General features: G+C 37.1%; 2 protein-coding genes across 3 annotated transcripts in view; one reads left to right on the top strand and one right to left on the bottom strand.

Moving 5' to 3' along the window:
• The window catches only part of LOC307145655 (uncharacterized protein), a 126,731-nt gene extending 117,140 nt beyond the window's left edge, over positions 1–9,591 (top strand). For both annotated transcript variants that reach the window (XM_079849022.1, XM_079849021.1), the window contains 5 exons: positions 1,825–1,974; positions 2,389–2,541; positions 2,767–2,919; positions 5,557–5,706; positions 9,333–9,591. In XM_079849022.1, coding sequence (XP_079705148.1) covers positions 1,825–1,974; positions 2,389–2,541; positions 2,767–2,919; positions 5,557–5,706; positions 9,333–9,337 — 611 coding nt within the window. In that variant the 3' untranslated portion in view covers positions 9,338–9,591. The remainder of the gene's footprint in view (positions 1–1,824; positions 1,975–2,388; positions 2,542–2,766; positions 2,920–5,556; positions 5,707–9,332) is intronic.
• The window catches only part of LOC307145649 (uncharacterized protein), a 296,817-nt gene that overhangs the window by 258,524 nt on the left and 17,930 nt on the right, over positions 1–20,363 (bottom strand). The window lies entirely within an intron of this gene.

Genomic DNA, 20,363 nt, shown 5'->3' with positions numbered 1-20,363 from the left:
GGCGTACACTGTCTTTGTATCTCTTTAGAATATTGCTTTTAGAAAAGTTTTTTTTTACTTTTAGAAAAAAATGACATAATTATGAATCAAATTATTATGAACATATAATGAAACTGTCAAAAATCGACAACACGAATGATCAAAAGGCGATATAACGCACATCTCAGGTTAAATTAATTAAGCTCCTCATAACCACTGAAAACGGTCAATAGAACCCAAAGTCAAATTATTATGGACTGAAGTTAAAAGTGGTGGGTACAAAATGACTCATGACGAAATCTGGTAGGTGCATACCCACCGTCCCCACCGAAATCGACGCCTATAAGGGAAACATGATAATATAAAAAGTACTGTACAGTAATGCAGAAAAGCGCATTACAACCATGTTAAAACTATTTAAAACGTTAAGATGCAAAAATGAACTGAATGTAAAATTAGATAATGATAATGCGCAAATGATCTCGGTCTCTTCAAAGGTCTTCGCAAATTATTGTGTTATAAGACTCAGTTATCATAGCCTACATCACGTCTCTTCTACTGTAAGTACACAGAAAAAAAAATAAGACAAATGATGCGCGTTTGAGTCAGATTTTTATGAAGAATATGTGACTGTTTATGTAACTGGCAAAAGAAAACATTGTATTCGTCATACTTCGTCAACTCAGTATGGCCACATGAAACACGACTGCCATCTACAGGTTTTATTATTTCCTGCGTCCAACATCTAATCCCCCTTCTGCACGATCCCGCAGAATTTCGGAAGTGCTCGCAGCATTCTTCTCTCTGAGACGCGCATTTTTAAAGGCCACATCTGTAGAAAGATCTTGATAAATTCTCACATGTTCATGTGTAATTTCTTTACCGAGAATGATAATTTCTGTTAATTTTCAACTAAATATGAAATCTGAAGAGTTTTAAGCGCTCTGTTCCGTCTCACTGCCATCACACTATAGTGGGGCAGAAATGTCATCAAGATGATAAAAATACCCATTTAGTTCCTGTTTTTATATTCACACAACATAAGCAAATGAGTTATCACACAAGCAAGAGTGCCGGTAATTGCCATACACATTGTCTTTGTATTCAGATTGAATTTTATTAAAATTAAGAAATGAGACCTGAGACTAAAAGAACACAGATATGACAGAGTAAAAAATACTGTTCATCTTTGCCTTAATTGCTCAGTGTTATTTCATGGTTTTGATCTTCTCTCAACTCCGAGCACATCCAGTATTTTATTGTATTAATTATATATCACTGCTAACCTTGCACTAGGCTAGGCATGGCATGTTAATGCATTAATTGTTCTAGGAACTTCAAAGCATATTTACATTTTTGTGTATTTTGTGATCCATATTGATGTTCTAGTTGAGATCATTTGTAGCGTAGCTAGGACCCAAACATATACTCAAGCCCAGGGGCCCTTGCCCTGATTATAACCTGCTCTTCTGTAGCGGCCAGTCATTCTCCGGGAAACTGGCGCTCATGCCGTCCAGTCGATCGAGACCTCTCTGGAAGATACAGATGCTGTGTGTGTGCGCGTGCCGCCTGCTTTCAGTGAGTTTGAATTAGTAATGGACAATAATACTAGAGGTCTTTCAAAAGGAACACACACACACACAAAAAAAAAAAAAAAAAAAAATTGGTGTAGAAACCGTTTTAGATCAGAAATTGGCGCATTACATGTCCATATCACTTTGCCAAATGATTTCAGTTATTTCAAAGGTCCTTACAGCCTACAACAGCAAAATAACCAAAAACCCCAGTGAAAAAGACATTCAGCATTCAGTGATTTGGCTTCTCTGTCATGTGTCTGTATAACAGCAAATCCAGGAGTGTGTCCAAGCACAAAATATAAACCAGAAGAGTGTGCCCTGATACGTTTTGTGTCGTGTGCCAATGACAGCGACTGTGCCAACAATGAGAAATGCTGCAACAATGGATGTGGACTTCAGTGTATGGCTCCAGATACAGGTATTATATTATATTATATTATATTATATTATATTATATTATATTATATTATATTATATTATATTATATTATATTATATTATATTATGTGCGGTCAATCAATATTTCAAATATTTGTTTAATGGCATCTTTTTATGAAAGAATGCATCACTGATACCAATACTGCTCCTGATGTCTCTATGAAATAGATTTTTTTTCTTTCTTAATTTTAGTCATTAATTATTGGCATTCAGCATTACAGTGTAATTGAAAACTATCAATTTTAACATTTATTAGGCTTTAAAACATATAACTAATATAATTTAAGTGAACTTAAAACAATCTTCACAAAAACTCATATTAACTATCACATTTACCTGTGCTCTTCAATAAATCAGGGCTATTTTTTTTTCGTTGTCTTGTGTCTGTATAACAGCAAAGCCAGGAGTGTGTCCAATCACAAACGATGGAACAATAATGTGTGTAAGGCAGGATGATGAGTTGTGTGCCAGTGACAGTGAGTGTCCCGACAATCATAAATGCTGCAGCACTATGTGTAATGGACTTGACTGTATGGCTCCAGTTACAGGTATGATATTTTATTTAATTATAGGCATTCAGCATTACAGTATAATTGAAAGCTATCAATTTTAAAATTTTATTAGTCTTTAAAAAATATAGCAACTTATAATTTAAGTGAACTTAAAACAGTCTTCATAAAAACTCGTAATAAATGTCACTTCACCTGTGGTCTTCAATAAATCAGGGCTTTGTTTTTTTTTTTTTTTTTTTTTGTCATGTGTCTGTATAACAGTAAAGCCAGGAGTGTGTCCAAACACAAACTATGAAGTAGTAAGGTGTATCAAGAAGGATGAAGAGTTGTGTGCCGATGACAGTGAGTGTCCCAAAAAGGAGAAATGCTGCCGCACTACATGTGGTGGACATCAGTGTATGGCTCCAGTTAAAGGTATTACATTATATTATATTATATTATATTATATTATATTATATTATATTATATTATATTATATTATATTATATTACATTATATTATGTGCGGTCAATCGGTATAGTTTAACTAATTAATGACATATTTTCTGTAATTAAGCACAGTTGAACCCCCTTCTTCCAGTTGAATGCGTTTTCAGGGAAACACACGGCTAAAGTAGATCCAGGTCTTGACCTTGTATTTAACACTTCGCCAAATGATTTCAGTTATTTCAAAGGTCCTTACAGCAACAACAGCAAAATAACCAAAAACCCCAGTAAAAAAAGACAGTGACAGTGGATTTTTTTTTACCGTGAAAAATTAGTGTGTCCAAGAACAAACTTTGAAGAAGTAAGATGTAAGAGGAAGGGTGAAGAGTTGTGTGCCAATGACAGTGATTGTCCCAAAAAGGAGAAATGCTGCCGCACTAGGTGTGATGGACTTGACTGTATGGCTCCAGTTACAGGTATTATATTATATATTATATTATATTATATTATATTATATTATATTATATTATATTATATTATATTATATTATATCATATTATATTATAAAATGGTTAGTTTCAATCCTTGATTCTGATTGGTCAATAGCTGTGTTTTATTCACGATAAATCACGGCTATGACCGCTTCACCCAACGGTTCTATGTATTACTACACAACACCCCTAGCAACCACTCTTAGCAACTTAAACACAGACCTGCCAACTCAATGCGTGAGACTCAACGTTTAGTTACCTATGATCACGCGCGTGAACTCGACAATCGATTACTGTGGACTTCGACCGAAAACAGGAAGAAAATACAGGTATGTGCGCTGGCTGAAATAACATCACTTTTATTCATATCTTTCACATCTACTGCAGTCAGATTCACCGTGTTCACTCTAAAGGAATCACTCACATGGCTGGGCACTTGTAATGACACATCAAGGATGTTAAGAGGCTAAAAGCAGGTTTAAAACTTGCCCCATTGAAGTCAACAGGGTGCAAATTTTAAAAAGGATAACAAGGTGTAGGCAACACCGATTTTTGTCGTTGTTCTCTGTACTGACAGCACTCCAAATTTACAAAAAAAATGAGTTCAATGTTAAAATTGACCGGAGTTCTCCTTTAAACACGCATTCAGCGTGAGACTCACGCAATTGACACCTTTCACACCACGCTCTCACGCCACACATCCATTTTCTCATGCAGAGATAAATCGCCAAGCAAAGAGGACACAGAGACTGACAGACAAGACAGAGCAGGTTACTTACAATAGGAAACTAATTCTCAGCTCTCAGATTCTGTTAATTTATTACGAAATTCAGACAATAAATACCGTTTTGCCGCTTTTAAATGTGACATCGCTGTAGCACCTCAGTTCAAGCGGCACGTGAACAGATCATCTCTCTTTACTACTAGTTAATAGTAAATAAACTATAATAGGTAGGTTGACAGATACAGTACAACTTATCGAAATGTAAATGCATCATACATGCTATCGATTAATCAGTGTTTTTCAACCGCGGAAAGAGGTCAATAAAACAGCTGGAGAACAATGTCACACATTTACCTCAGGAAAGCCATTTAATGACCATAGCATGTTAGTTGGCTATAAAAATTTGTATTTTATAATATATTTAGTATTAGTAGCCTATAAATGAGTATTTTGCTAAATATGTGCACTATATTACATATTTATTATTTTTACTTATATCATTAAAATATTATAAAGTTATAAAGTTGTTGTAGGCTGTAAGGACCTCTGAAATAACTGAAATCATTTGGCCAAGTAATATGGACATGTACATAATGCGGTCAAGACCTGCCTGGAACTACTTTAGCCGTGTGTTTCCCTGAAAATAATTGCACTCCTTAGAATCTTCGGCAACCAATCAGATTCAAGCATTCAACAGCCGTGTAGTCAGGGGTGCCGTTATAGTGGGGGGGTTGGGCTGGTCTATGGGGTGCAGAGTAGGCTATGTCAGGCATATGGGCCCAGGACGCTAGGGGGGCCCAAATCCGGACTTTGGTACATTACTTTTTTTGTGATTTTGTTTTCTTACATACACAAACATGTTAAATCAGATTCAAGCATTCAACAGCCCCGTGGTGAACTTGAAATCATATAAATGTAAACTAATAAAGTATTTAAATTTATTATTAAATGTAAAAAAAAGATCATAGCAATATGTGTAGGATATTGTGATGTCAAAACATTTGGTAGCCTAGCTAAACATAATTTTATTCAGTTTAGTGACAACATGTTACGATGTGCATGGTGCAATGACTGGCTACTGCTTTTATTATTGCTTGAAACAATTTTTACAATTTCAATTCAATTCTTGTGGTTTGATTCTGATCTTGATTCAATATCGATTCATTTGGATAAATAGTAAACAGTAGATACATGTTAATTTTTCTCAAGAAAGAAATTCTCACATAATGCCGTAAACAGGCTACAGAGAGCTCTGTCAGCTAGTATTCTTAAAGGCTAAAAATAACAACTCAAATTAAATATAATGCAGTTTTTATTATAATAACAAAATAACAAAAGAACCAAAAACCCCAATGAAAAATTTATTCAGTATTCAGTGATTTGGCTTCTCTGTCATGTGTCTGTATATCAGTAAAGCCAGGAGTCTGTCCAAGGAGAAAATATAAACCAGAAGTGTGTGCCCAGATACGTTTTGCGTCGTGTGCCGATGACCGTGAGTGTCCCAAGAATGAGAAATGCTGCAACAATGGATGTGGACTTCAGTGTATGGCTCCAGTTACAGGTATTATTATATTATATTCAACGTCAGGTGTCAGGTCTCGTACAATTAGGCATCGGGTGAAATGGCCTCAGATGGAAGCATAAAAGTTTCAAATTAACAAAACTATTGTTAACATAGTTATTATCGTTAACAACTAACGAATGGCTCGACACAACCCGTCCCGGGGAAGAGCCTAGACAGGGATTTCTTCTATAATTTCACATACGCTTTGCATCGGCTGCATGGCAGGGTAAATGACGGCTGTCATAGCCTACCATGATCGCCCTCGCCCAGTAAGTATAAAAAAAAAATCTTAATAAATTAAGATTTAAATCAATATAATTAGTTGTAAATTAAATATTTTAAACATTAATACAAAAAGAAAAGAATAATGCATTGACTTGGGTATGTAATAGGCCTATTAACGTTCACGCAAGAACTGTCACGACAACCGGAGAACCGGATCTTTTTGCTCTCCTATTTCTAACTGATAGACTGGAAACAACTCTATTCCCGATTTTGGTTTTCTAAAATCAAAAGGAAAATCAGTTGGCCACCAAGTAGCCTATACGCTGATTTCACGCAGCCTTTATTTTGAAATCGAAAGCGAGGCTCCGGTGGGAAGAAAACCGGAAGTGTCGCCTTTAATCACAGGAGAGTCGTGAATGCGATGGCGTATTGTTGTGTTTAATGATGTTGTGTCAATTCTAAAACTGTACATACATTTCTTTTATACTTTAGACTATATACAGTGAAATTCATTTATAAATACTTTTTTTTTTTTATATAATTCAGAAAGTAAAAAAAGAAGCAGGAATGAACTATATACATATCCTATATTGGATATTAACATCCAATAGTGTAAATCGCGGCAGCAGCTTCAGGTTGGTAGTCCAAAGGCATTGTTGTTTATCTTTACTTCCGGGGTTTTTCCCACCGGAGCCTCACTTTCGATTTCAAAATGGCGGCTGCGTGAAATCAGCGTACACGGACGGACCCTGTAGGCTACCTGTACCTGAATTGATTTTATTCTTACCATTTTGTTGTTGCTAATGTTACACTCGTTAGGTTGTATAAAACGTCCCACTGAGATTATTTTTTTAAATTTGTATTATTCGCTAGTTTTAGTTGCATGTTTAAAAATTAGCAAAATAACACATTGCAACTAGCTAGCTTGTATGTTGGCAAAATATAGCGAAGTTAAAGAAGTCTTTCAAGTGCAAATTGGCCTGTATAGTACATAAAGTTTTGATGGTGATATTGTGTCTGTGACAGAACAATTCTTGCAAATTGAAAGATGTCATTATTTAATCAATTTTTTTGCTAAAGCAAAGATAAATGATCCATAGTTTAGTATAGAATGATGTTGTGATCACTGTGTGAAGAGTTTTGAAAAAGTGACCTAAGTACAGGTATTTAAATGTGTTCTAGCGATTGTAAAAACAAACTGATATTTGTAAAATAAACAAACAGGATTGTGTATTATTTTATAATAATAATAATAGATTATTTTGTGTTATATTCTGTCAAAAGTACCTGAATTCGGACTATAGCACTGTTTCATGCATAGTGATGGGAATAACGGCGTTATTTTTCTCAGTAACGAGTAATCAAACTAATTACTGTTTCCTCCGTTACAACACCATTACCGTTACTGTCAATAAAATGCGGCGTTACTATAATTTAGCTCATTGAAGCGGTTTTCATAGGCGCTCTCTCAGCCATAGGAGCTGCAAATTTTTTTCGTTTATGAGGCGCCGGACTGGACAAAACAGTTCGACAGTGCGCGAGAGAGACCGAGTGTGTCCGAGAACGCGCTCAACCGTGCGCGAGAGAGACCGAATGTGTCCGAGAACGCGCGAGAGAGGCGTTTCTCAATGTCAAGGAAGGATCCTCGGAAGCCAGAATTTCGAGGATGCTACGTCATCGACATCCGTCGAAGGACTGTTCCAATGTCGAGGATCCTCGGAATTTCCACCAAGGACTGAGTCCTTCGTTCGAAAAATATCCCATATACAGGAAAGGATGCATATGTGTAGCCTTCGCGCTCTCAAATCACCCTCAATCCTATGCGCGCAGCTTTGCTATCTTGTTCAAAAAATTCAAAATGTTGGACGTTAACGGACTAACGGAGTCGGAGCGTTAACGGGTCAATATGCTTTCAAATGTAAATATATTTACGTTACCAAACATTTGTTTTAAAAAAATAATTACATGTTATGGGTCAAATTGACCTGCACTGTTTAAACACACTTGACAGTCAAATAATCAATATGATTAAAAAGGAGTTTATTGATTTAAAAACGATTATATTGCCTGAGTGAACAGAACTGCGTCCATAGCAACGCTCTGTTTTTCATTTTCACTGACGTAATGACGCAATGACGTGCACTTGCTAGCCTGTTCCAAAGCCGTTGAAAAACCATAGACAGTAGAATGCTGAAGAGGAGCCTAGCCTCTGAAGGAAGTGACTTGGAAGGACCAGTCCTGCCAAGGAAGTATCCTTGACATTGAGAAACAGTGTGTCCGAGAACGCGCTCGACAGTGCGCGAGAGAGACCGAATGTGTCCGATCATAAATACTTTATTTATAAACAAATTACACATTTCAGCATTAGAATAATCTCTGTAGAATATTGGTATCACATGCAATGTTTTAAATTAGTTTATATAACATAAACTCCAAAACAACCTGCAGGGAACGTTCAAAGAAAACATATTTGTTTGACCGGTTGTGAACACGTGCGGCAAACACGACTAGAATTTGGCTAAAATAACCTCTGATGACATTCTCTGTAGGTTATAAAAATAAACCCTCAAAAGATTCTATTTTATTATTATTATTATTATTATTATTATTATTATTATTATGTTGGTACATTGTTCAGTATATATGAGAGCACTTTTTGTTAAACTTACTATTGTGAGGAAGAAAATACTTCAAGTAGGCTATACAGTATGTCTACCAGTTGTAAAGGTGTGTGAGTTTTATCATTTTAATTATATGCACTAGTGTAGGTTTATTACTATTTATTTATTTTTGGTACATTTCTTAAGAAGCATGATTTATTTTTAGACTTATTTGTTGGCCAGTTGTGGTCCGTGCAATAAACATTAAAATTTCCAAACCATCTCTTGTGTTTTGTTCCACTATAGTAATGATAATATTTTAATATTTAAGTTAATGGGTGTCTCTCACATTGTCCCACAGCAACATTAAAATAGTGTAGATTAGTGTACAATGTTTTATAATAATATGATGTTCTATTTAGTGTCCCTTTCATTCATTTAACATTTCATATTGGTGGTATCCAAGAAATTTCTTATATTTAAACTTCTTCTTTTTTTAAGTAACGCAATAGTTACTTTCCCTGGTAATTAAGTTACTTTTGTAATGATGTAATTCAGTTACTAACGCAGTTACTTTTTGTGAGAAGTAACTAGTAACTTTAACTAATTACTTTTTTACAGTAACCCAACACTGTGCATAGGGTGGCTTTACAAAATTAATAAAGATGATAAAAAATACTCAATGCAATTCACTCAGTAAGTAAAACTAGCTATTCGTGTCCTGAGTGTTTTGTGCTGTACATCTGATGCTTAATCCCACTAAATGGCCAGACTAAATCTGAATCTCTATCCATACAGTCTAGGTGCCTAACTGAAGTGAATCCAGTGTGTGCCGAATACTGTTCCCATGATGGTCAGTGCCCTGCCGGACAGAAATGCTGCTCAACACCTGTGATCATGCATGCAGTGTTAATCATATTAGAGAAATTATGTAATGAGTCATGTTACCTTTGTCATGTACCTATCCTATACAAATTGTTGTATTCTTTTTTACGGTGGGATTCTCTGTGATTTGATATGAGGTCCTCCCGGCTGTGATTAAAGCTTATTCAAAGGCATCATTTGGAGTCTGTCTGTCAGTCAGGTTAAACACTAGAGATCTTACTTCTATTCTGAAGTGATAGTGCTGAAGTGGAGCACTAGAGATCTTATTTATTCCTAAGTGATGGTGCTGAAGTGGAACTCCAGAGACCTGTGGAGAGACGTCTAGTAGAGTACAAAATTGTAGGTATCTAGGACGGAGACACCTGGGGCCCGTTCTTCGTACGTTGCTTCGTACGTTGCATCCGAGATCAAATGACACATCCAAGATGATATCATCGTGCGAATCATGATCTGGCTAACTCGGTTCTTCGAACACACTTGCCGGATATGATTAGTATCGCTGGATTGAGTTATCTGAGATAATTGCGCGTTCATGCGCTGGTTAAAAGGGGATATGTATCGATAGTAGAAACATTGATCAGCAACGCTGCTATTGGCTGCTCAGCGTGGCCAAAGAGCGCGCACAGTTTTTCTCCTCAGCAGAGCAAGAACTAATAGTCGAAGTTTATTCGGAATTTTAATGTTTAATCAAAACGCCAGGGAACACCTCAAAGTCTGCAAAAGCCAGGAGAGAGGGCTGGCAAAAAGTAGCAGACAATTTAAATCTGTTAGAAGTGGCCATGTTAGATGTTTTTATCACTTGTTAGCCTATATTTTTGTATTTTAATAATTGCATAATTACTTTGTTCATTGTAATGTCAGAGTCGCCACACTAGAACATGGGAACTAATAAAAGTGAAGTACAAAAATATTCTACATAATGGTAATTTTTAGTTATATTATAGTCTCTTTTATAAAAGGCACTGTTAAATAAATGGTGTTCTGTTTATAAAAGCAACCAAGAAAAAGGCTGAGAAAAAATAGAAAAGATCTTAGTATTGTAAAATAATTTTTGCTGCATTAAATTAAGGCTCTATAGTCATTTAAACTGTTAAATCTTGAGTAATGATGAATTGCTTCGACTTGTGAAAGTGAAAACTGATAAACTTAATGTAAAAATATTTTGCCATGAGTTATTGATCACATTTTTCCCCAGTGTAGTTCATTGTAATGACATTGTGTTTTCCTCTTTTGTGCACTTTTACATAATACACCAACACTTGTATCTGTTCCCAAGAAAGTGGTGGCTGAAATATGTGCAGTAAGTGGACATTTTCTAACTTTCCAAAGGAAAGAAAGTATAAGACTTTGTAATGTCCATTTGTTTCCATTGCACTGGACAGTGAATAAACCCTCTCAGATAACTGTCATATGGAGGAACTAGCCTACCTGCAAGTGCATAAATAACTTTACTTCATTTATACGTGTATGCTTTATGGCTGCAATATAAGTTGCAGGATTCCACATCTACAGAAAGGCCTACAGAAGAGTCTGCACAGACAGAGGAGACATAGGCCTACAGGTGGGCAGTGTATAGCCAACTTTTCCTTTTTATTTGTTGCATGAGGCATGTGTCTAATATCTCTTGTTGCAGGCACTTGACCACTGGCTTTTCTTTACAAAGAACAACTGAAATAAAACTCAAGGAACTAAGCATATTTGTCTTTTATTAAACATTTAATGAAAAGTGTTGGGATTTTTAATGACCACAGAGAGTCAGGAACTTGGTTTAACGTCTCATCCGAAGGATGGTGCTTTTTGACAGTATAGTGTCCCCATCCTAACTGGGGTGTTAGGACCCACACAGACCACAGGGTGAGCACCCCCTGCTGGCCTCACTAATACCTCTTCCAGCAGCAACCAGGTTCTCTCAGGTCTCCCATCCAGGTACTAACCAGGCTCAGCCCTGCTTAGCTTCAGTGGTCTACCAGTCTTGGGCTACAGGGTGATATGGCTGCTGGCTAGGAAATAAGATACAACGAAATATAATACAGCGTAGATGCCACGTGACTGTGATGTATGCTATAAAAGTACCGCAAGAGCGATTCGAGAGTAGCCGGAGAACTCAGCCAGGGAACCAGAAAGTGTCCGACTTCACGTCTCCGTTTGTAGCTCCTCCCCGCCTGAACTCTGCAACTCTCACCGATTGGTTACATCCAACCAATAAGTGCATTACCCCTTCAACAAATCAACAAATCCTAACATTACTCCTTCTTCCCGGAAGGCGCAACCTTGCGTCAAAAAGATTCCAACCAGGGAGGAGGGGCACCCTGGAGTTCTGGAGGTCATGAGCAGGTAAGCAGGGCGGTGCTGGTAGATTAGGGGTTCTTCTCAATTCTTATCTGTGCATCTGTTGTAAAGTTTTCTTTCATCGAAGCAGAGACCAGGAGACAGTTGGGATCGCGTTCAACGGAAGTTATTCTTTATTGAGAACTCCGCTGTACTTTGCTGTAGTACTTCCAACATGATCTAACTCTAATACAGTATGCATTGTAGTTATATACATTCCAAGGGGGAGGGATTACATAGAGGTGGAGACTCTGAACAAAGCATGCAAATGAAGTAGGAACACACCCTACTCTGAGTCCAATTGAATCAGCATAACTATTCACATGCTGATACTGGCCAGGAACTCCAATTCCAAGAGCCACCCCAGAGCCATTAAAGACAAAAGGTGAAAGTCAATCAACCTAACGATTCAACGTCTGGGCTCCGAAAGGTGAGAATCAAGTGATCTGACTCATTTAAAACACAATAGAGAAAACAGGTCTGGCAGAAAAGGAGACTCTTGCTGGAGACTCAATAAATCAGTCTATAAACTTTATCAGTTTATATACTATTGCAGTGGAAAAACTAAATTAAACATTTAATAAATATGTAATACAACAGCATCCTCGATTCCTTTCCTCGCATCCTTCCTTTCATCGGCTGCGGCTGGATGCAACCGATCGGCAGGAGTTGCCGGCGGGGAGGAGCTGAAAACAAAGATGTGAATTCAGACACTTTCTGCTTCCCATAGTGACGCTTGTGCTGTGTGTGCATACTTTACCACAACTGAAATGAAATAAATGCAATATTTGCCAAATACACAAATGTTTCAGAGACATTTTCTTTCAATACTAGGCCTACTGGTTAATACAGTGTCTGTACAAAAATACTGCATGAAGTCAAACTAGCATAAAGTTAGAGGATTAAGTGATCTAAATTTGGTCACTGGAAAGAAGTAAAAGGGACTGACTATAATCTCACTATAATTGCATTTAGAGTGCATGTAAACATAGTCAATGAAGTTACACTTGAATCAGCTCTTTAACACTGGTTAACTTTCCCATAATAAACTAACTGGAAACCCATAACGTTTTGAGAACGTTTTTTGTTGATGACTCAAGGGTTTTTGAGGAAGAATATAATGTTGTTGTTTTTCCATCCCACTCAACTGTGCGAATCTGTTTGGCCTCAGCATTAGTTGACTGTGAATCCTTCTATTATCTGTTATATGACATGGTAGTTTGTAATATGCATATGCAGGTAATGTAGAAGTAGTACCATCATCAGCTTACCTATTTTTGCCCGGCTCTAAAGACGCAAGTGTGTCAGTTACGCTGTCTCCTAACTAGGCACAATACAAAAATTTCTAGCCAGAAGCAATTTTTCTCTCCAGAATGAATGTGAAACTGCCGTGCAACATGATACAGTCCAAGCCAATCAGAAGAGTTTGATGTTCAATCTATGGTTATGAATTTGATTTTAGACAACTTGTAGCTGCCAAGGCTATTTAAAATCAATTATATATAAACTGTATATAGTGGTATAAATTCCCCAACACACCTGAATTTAAAGGGCACCTATTATGCTACATTTTACAAGATGTAAAACGAGTCTCTGATGTCCCCAGAGTATGTATGAAGTTTTAGCTCAAAATACCCCACGGATAATATTTTACAGCATGTTAAACATGTACCACTTTTTGGGGGTGAGCAAAAACACACCTTTTTTGTGTGTGTGTCCCTTTAAATGCAAATGAGCTGCTGCTCCCGGCTCCCTTTCAAGAAGAGGGCGGAGCTTCAAGAGTTCATGCTTGGGTAGCAACAAAACTGTACTTTTCGAACTGGAGATGGACAATAATGCCCACAGAGCCAGAGAATATATGCTGCATGGAGATGAAACAGGTCTAGTTTAGTTTAATAACGGTTATAACTTGTGTCGTCACCTTGCTTTTATCCACTTTAAGCCTGTTGTAGCGGACCGCGTCCGAATGATGGCCAAAACTTTACTAATCAGTTTTATGAAGTTTATTGTACATCACACAAAAGATGAAGCCTCCATTTTCACTCCAGAAAAATCACCGTAAAAAGCTGAATACACAGTACAAGTACTAAAAAGTGCGCATTAAATTCTTATCCATAAACTCTCTCTTGTATTATCATCAACAGACAGAGAATTACACAAAGTATTTGATGCTAGCCATTTCCTCAGTCACACACATACAGCTAGCTGTCACATATCTCATGTCTTGTACAGTATGCTTACAGTATAAAATGTATTTCAAATGTGGTGGGTTGTGTTGTGACGTAGCCTTGACGTAAACATTTAGGATAGAAAGGCTCAACAACCAACAAAATCAGGTAGGCTAAGTTCATAAATTCATAGGGTGTGTCAGGTTATGATTAGCAAACTTAATTGGACAATTTCATTCAGAGACCTGATAAACGTTATAACTTAGCCTACTAGTCAACTGTTGTTAGCTAACGTTTTACATAATTTATGTAAACACACAAACCGATCCAACTCTGAAATTTTGAATTGAGTCAACAGAAATTCACAAACAATACGAAATCTATATTAATTGCAGAGTTCTGCATAACTTTACATGCCAAGAATTGACCGTTACCTCCCGTGAGGTGCATGCAGAACTCTGAATGTGCACCTCCAGTATTGTTTGTATACAAGAAACCAGTCTATTGATACCCTTTAAGTTAACCAGGCGTCTGCTTCTAGACACCTACAAATTTATACTCTACTAGACGTCTCTCCACAGGTCTCTAGATATCTTATTTTAATTCCCAAGTGATAGGCTAGACACTAGAGATCCACTTCAGCACTGAGACACAGCAGTGATCAGAAAGACTCCAAATGATGCCTTTGAATAAGCTTTAATCACTGCCTGGAGGACCTCATATCAATCACGGAGAATCCCACCGGCAAAAAGAATACAACAATTTATATAGGATAGGTACATGACAAAGGTAACATGACTCATTACATCATTAGCACTGCATACATGATCACAGGTGTTGAACAGCATTTCTGTCCGGCAGGGCACTGACCATCATGTGAACAGTATTTGGCACACACTGGATTCCCTTCAGTAGGGCAAAACTTCTGCAAGAATAGAGATTCAGAATTAGTAAATAAACATTCAAAGCAATTAGATGTAACTGAACACCTACAAAAGTGGTTACCATTTCAATTTCATTACCATACAAAAGGGGAAAACTTAGGAAAATTGTTATACTGTAATGCAAACATTGACCATGTAACAAGCATGCTTCCTGCAGTAGTGTCATTCTTGTTTTGTAAAGATAAAGAAAACATTGTATAACGCTACTTGATGTTTTGTGTTTTAGGAGTGTGTTTGTGAGAAACCTCTGCTAGTATTGAGGAAGAATGAACTGATTTGATACATGAATTAAGTGTTTTGGTAGTTTTAGTGCATTTTGAATGTGAAATTAACTGCTAGGAGAACGTGTGAAGAGTTTTGAAAGAGTAAAATAAAACTGTAAATCACAATATTTAGTTTATATTTTGAGTATTGAGAGTACTTTAACCCATGCAGAAAAGTTTAATAAAACACAGAGCCTGACCGATTTGGAATTTATAGATTTCACATCTGGAAGACAGGCGTACACGTTTTTGGTGCGTATACTTGTTTTTTTCTGGAATCACACTTAAACATTTGAGAAATTATCTTAGATCAAATGTAGGACGGTTGGTTTGCAACATTTAAAGCAGCAGATCTTAAAGTGACAGCAGCCTAATAAACCAGTTGCTGTAATGTCGGTCAATAATGTTAAATCACAGAACAAAGGTAACAAAGTTGTAGCTTTAATAAGACTTAATCTACATTTCATTTATAATTTATGTAGTTAACCCTCTGAGGTCGGCAAACGCGCGGGTGCGTTTTGCTGGATTTTCTCCACATTGTAGCACTATAAACTTAAATTACTCCGTCATTTATGGTCATACAGAAAAAAGAAATATAAAAAAAGAATGTGATATTTCTACTTTTGTATGTGTCCACTTACAATCAAATCAAAACATTGTGCTTTTGTAAAATAAAGAAAATAAACAGGGTGTGTGTTCTGCCTCTCCGTCGCGGTGAACTTTTTCTTCTTGAGCACGTCTATAAACTGAAACAAAACTCAGCGAATACTTGTCACACATTTATGAGCCATATACCTTTATAAACATTTAAGTGTGTACTTTTAAATGATCGGATTCAAACTGAAAACAAAATTCTCTGTTTAAGTAATTTGTATAAAACCAACAAGATGTCCAGCTTCTCAAACGCTTCCTAATTATTTTTTAATTTACCACGCCCACTCGCGCAAAAGACATTCACATGCAAATCTCCACATGGAACGCGATCGCGCTCATTAGGCCTACCTCAAAAACAAAACACCAAAACACTTCACAAGTCTCTGCTTTTAGACGCGCCTGAGCTTACATTGGATTTACATCAGAAGAAGAACGCGATTTGAAGACAAGAAAGATGTAAGGTAAGAAGTTCTTACATATTAGTTTGCTATTGTTGCATAAATTTCACATTGCAGTTGAACTGTTGCTAGATATATGGTGAATACTATAATATTTAGACCCGTGTTTACTGTTACTGTGTTTGTGGATATCTGCTCAAACGTAGATATATATATGGGAACCATAATGTTTTATATTTGAGCGCGAAAGCGTTTGAATATCATTTTGCAGCGTGATCGCGTTTGAATGTATCGTATTTTGGATCGCGATCGCGTTTGAAAAGCAAACGGCTTCATGTTTTTACTATTATCTCATTTCATATCATCATAACGAATGGAAACATTTGAAGTAACATGATAATCAATATATTTTTTATTTATATTTTTTCTCTTGATATCAGTATGTTCACTTTTTTTTTTCAGGGCCCAGATGACACGGAGTCCTGTTGACTTCAACATTCACATGAGTCTGTACATGCACATGGTAAAGTGTACATGCCTTTCATTTCCAAGGTGTTTGATTTTCAATGTTTTTAGGAATGGCACAAAGGTCTCTGTCTTTGGATCATTTTTGTGTATCTTTGGACTATGTTGTGTTGTAAATAAATCCAAACAATTTAAAAGCCATTCTTTTTTAAATCTCCTCATTTACAGTATTGTGCAAGGTTGCCCAGAATGACAGGGGCCTGATAGCTCCTAATAGGGCCGTTAGGGGAGGGTCTTTGTCTTTCTCAGGTGTGAAAAGCTTACATATTAATGATAAAGCTAAAGCTTTTTCACACAAAACACGTCGTAAAAATTTTAAATCAATATATTGTCTTATCTGAATGAGCAGTCAGGGTGATTTTCACATAGTTTTAGAGCAAATATTCTAGGCTACGTGATACAATTTTCAAAAGTCTTGTGAAGAAATAATCAGTAGGGGTTTCATGGCCTTATTTCAGTGAGAATTTTTTGTATTTTCACAAACCACGCATAAATGTCATTATCTCAAAACTACAAACTTTTACATACATGCTGCTGATATATTATTGTAGCAGAGTTTGTGCTGAATACAGTGTAATTAGACTTTAGCCATGAAAATGTCACAAGTAACAGAAATAACCAGAAATGTCAGAGCATGTCAGAACACCTCCAGGGCCCAGAAAACAGCTCAGACCTCAGAGGGTTAAGACTAAAGTGTTTAATAACCATTCAATTTCCGTATATTTACTACTTGTTAGACATCAGGAGCAGTATTAGTATTAGTGATCCTGGCCTTCATAAAAATATGCCATTACAACAAATATTTAAAATGTACTCTTCAATATTTATTAGGGCCCAAGCCCTGAAAGGGCGAAGGCCCTATTGTTTTCGTAAGGATTTTTTTTTTTTTTTTTTTTTTTGCCTTTTTGCCTTTTTGCCACTTTTGGGGCCCTTAACATGCTCAAAAACTCTTGAAACTTTGCACAGGTCAGAACCCGCGGCCATCAGGGCCGGACTGAAGCTGGTACCCGGGCGTGGCAGGGGGGTTCGACAGCGCCCCCTGGAATGGGGTCCGAAATCTTGGTCCATATATCAAACAAGTTTGCATGTAATATGAAACTCAGTACACATATAGATCTCATCGGGCCACACAACTTTCGTGCTCTAAGTTTTACAAAAGCCCAACAGGAAGTCGGTTATTATACGTTGTTTGGAAAACGCATACAATGGAATGTGAAATACTCCTCCTAGGGAATTCATCCGATCGCCGCCAAACTCGGTGTGAATGAAGTCAAGACATTGAGGATGAATTCTTGCAAACAGATTTTTGATATCTCGAACGGTTTGGCCGTGGCGAGGAAACTAATTTATGGCGAATAATGGGACACAGGAAGTGTGTTATAACTTCTGCATACATTATCTGATCTTGCTGAAACTTCAGCAGTGTGTTCGTTGTAAGAGGCCGATCACATGGATGTGACCTTTGTGAGTCAAAGTTATAGCGCCACCAACTGGCAACAGGAAGTGTGTCACTTTCAAAATGCTTTGAAAATCACTTTCTTATTTTTACCCGATTTGCTTAAAACTTTATGTGTATAATGTAGACACACGGCAGATGTAGACCTGTGAAAGGATTATTGATATCTTAGATACTGTTGCCGTGGCAACGCATCAAACTTTAATATTCTTTTCGGATGCTTTTGAGACTCTTCACATGCTTGAAAATGCATGAAACTCGACAGACACATCACATTTATTCTACAGTAGACATGTGCAAAGTTTCAGAAACGGGTGTGGTTGAATGGCTCAGTAGCGCCACCTTTAGTCAAAAATGGGGGCTTAGTTTTTCCTAGAATCACAAAACTTGGTAGGTGTATTGTTCTCATCAAGCAGGACAACTTTCTAATTTACAGTCATAACCTCAGACCCACAGGAAGTCAGATATTTTGGTTTGAATGTGGATTTTCTGGAGAATTTTCTCTCTCTCTCTGTGTGTGTGTGGGGTGGGGTGGGGGGGGGGGATTTGTCTATTCCTTTTAATCCTTGTTTTTTAAGGTTTCAGGGGCTTTTGGGGCCCTTAACATGCTCAAAAACTCTTGAAACTTTCCACACAGGTCAGAACCCACGGTCATCAGAGCCGGGCTGAAGCTGGTACCCGGGCGTGGCAGGGGGGCTCAACAGCGCCCCCTTGGACACGGTCTGAAAACTTGGTCCATATATCAAACACGCTTGCATGAATTAATATGAAACTCGGTACACATATAGATCTCATCGGGCCAAACAACTTCCGCACTCTAAGTTATTAGCTCCGCCCAACAGGAAGTCGGCTATTATGGGTTGTTTGAAAAATGCATGCTGTGGAATTTAATGTACTCATCCTAGAGAATTCATTCAATCACCTCCAAACTCAGTCAGCATGAAGTAAAGACATTGAGGATGCTAAATTGCGGACGGATTTTTGATATCTCGAACGGTTTGGCCGTGGCGAGGAAACAAATTTATGGCGAGAAAAGAGAAAGTGTTATAACTTCTGCATACATTAACTGATCTTGATGAAACTTTAGCAGTGTGTTCGTGGTAAGAGACCGATCAGATGGATGTAACTATTGTGAGTCAAATTTATAGCGCCACCAACTGGCAGCAGGAAGTGAGTCACTTTCAACATGCTTTTGACAAAAGTGGGGGGGGGTTAGTTTTAACTACAGTTACAAAAATCAGTATATATATTGGTCTCACCGAGCCGGACAACTTTCTAATTTACAGTCATTAGCTCAGAGCAAAAGGAAGTCAGATATTTTGGTTTGAATGTGGATTTTTTGGATATTTCAGACTATGAGTTTTTAGCTACTCTTCCTAACTGGTTTATTTTATTTCACACCAAACTTTTTCAAAATGATAAAGATACATTAAAGATGCTAAATTGTGAACGGATATTAAACATCTCAAACGGTTTTGCTATAGTGAGGGACTAAAGTAATGTACAAAAAGGAAACACTAAAAGCCTCATCTTCTAAAAATGTAATTAAACACCATTTATTTCTATATAAAAGTATAAAAATTTCACAACTAAACCCATTTTATTCTTTTTTTTTTTCAATTTAATAAATATTTATAAGTTTAAAATAGTAATTGTACTATTTAGTCCCATAAAAGTCAAGTCATACATAGCCCTATACTGCCCTCTTGTGTTCAAAATCAGGTAGGCCTATTGTATCTACATAAAAATATACTAGGTATGTGACGGTGAGAATATTTTACCACCGGTTAATCGACGTGTGACACCGCTGGGGGCTTTTGAATCGCCAACTTAAAAACGAAAGTAAAATATGTTCGTCCGCACTGACATTGATAGTGGTTGAGCGAGCATTTTAAATGAATTCCTATGGAAGTAGGAATTAACTGAAAACCGTTCACTCTGTTCTGCTCGTTCCTCGCCGTGGACGCACACCGTTATGAATGCCCATGCAGCCATGAGCATTTTAGTTTAATTTTAAAATTAGCGCCTTTCGGGGGGTGGATTGCTTGAAATTATTTTACAAAAGCACAATGTTGTTTTATTGCGACTGTACACAAAGTTAACACTTTGCAGTTTGAATGTCGTCCTGTATAATGACGGAGTATGTTTTTATGTGTCCACTGTTCAATCGAGCCACGCCACACACACACACGGTTTACTATCTTTGTG

Source organism: Squalius cephalus, assembly GCF_949319135.1.
Source record: "Squalius cephalus genome assembly, chromosome: 18".
Lineage (NCBI taxonomy): Eukaryota > Metazoa > Chordata > Actinopteri > Cypriniformes > Leuciscidae > Squalius > Squalius cephalus.
The sequence above is the reverse complement of the archived record's forward strand: the minus strand, read 5'-3'. Positions and strand labels throughout refer to the sequence as shown.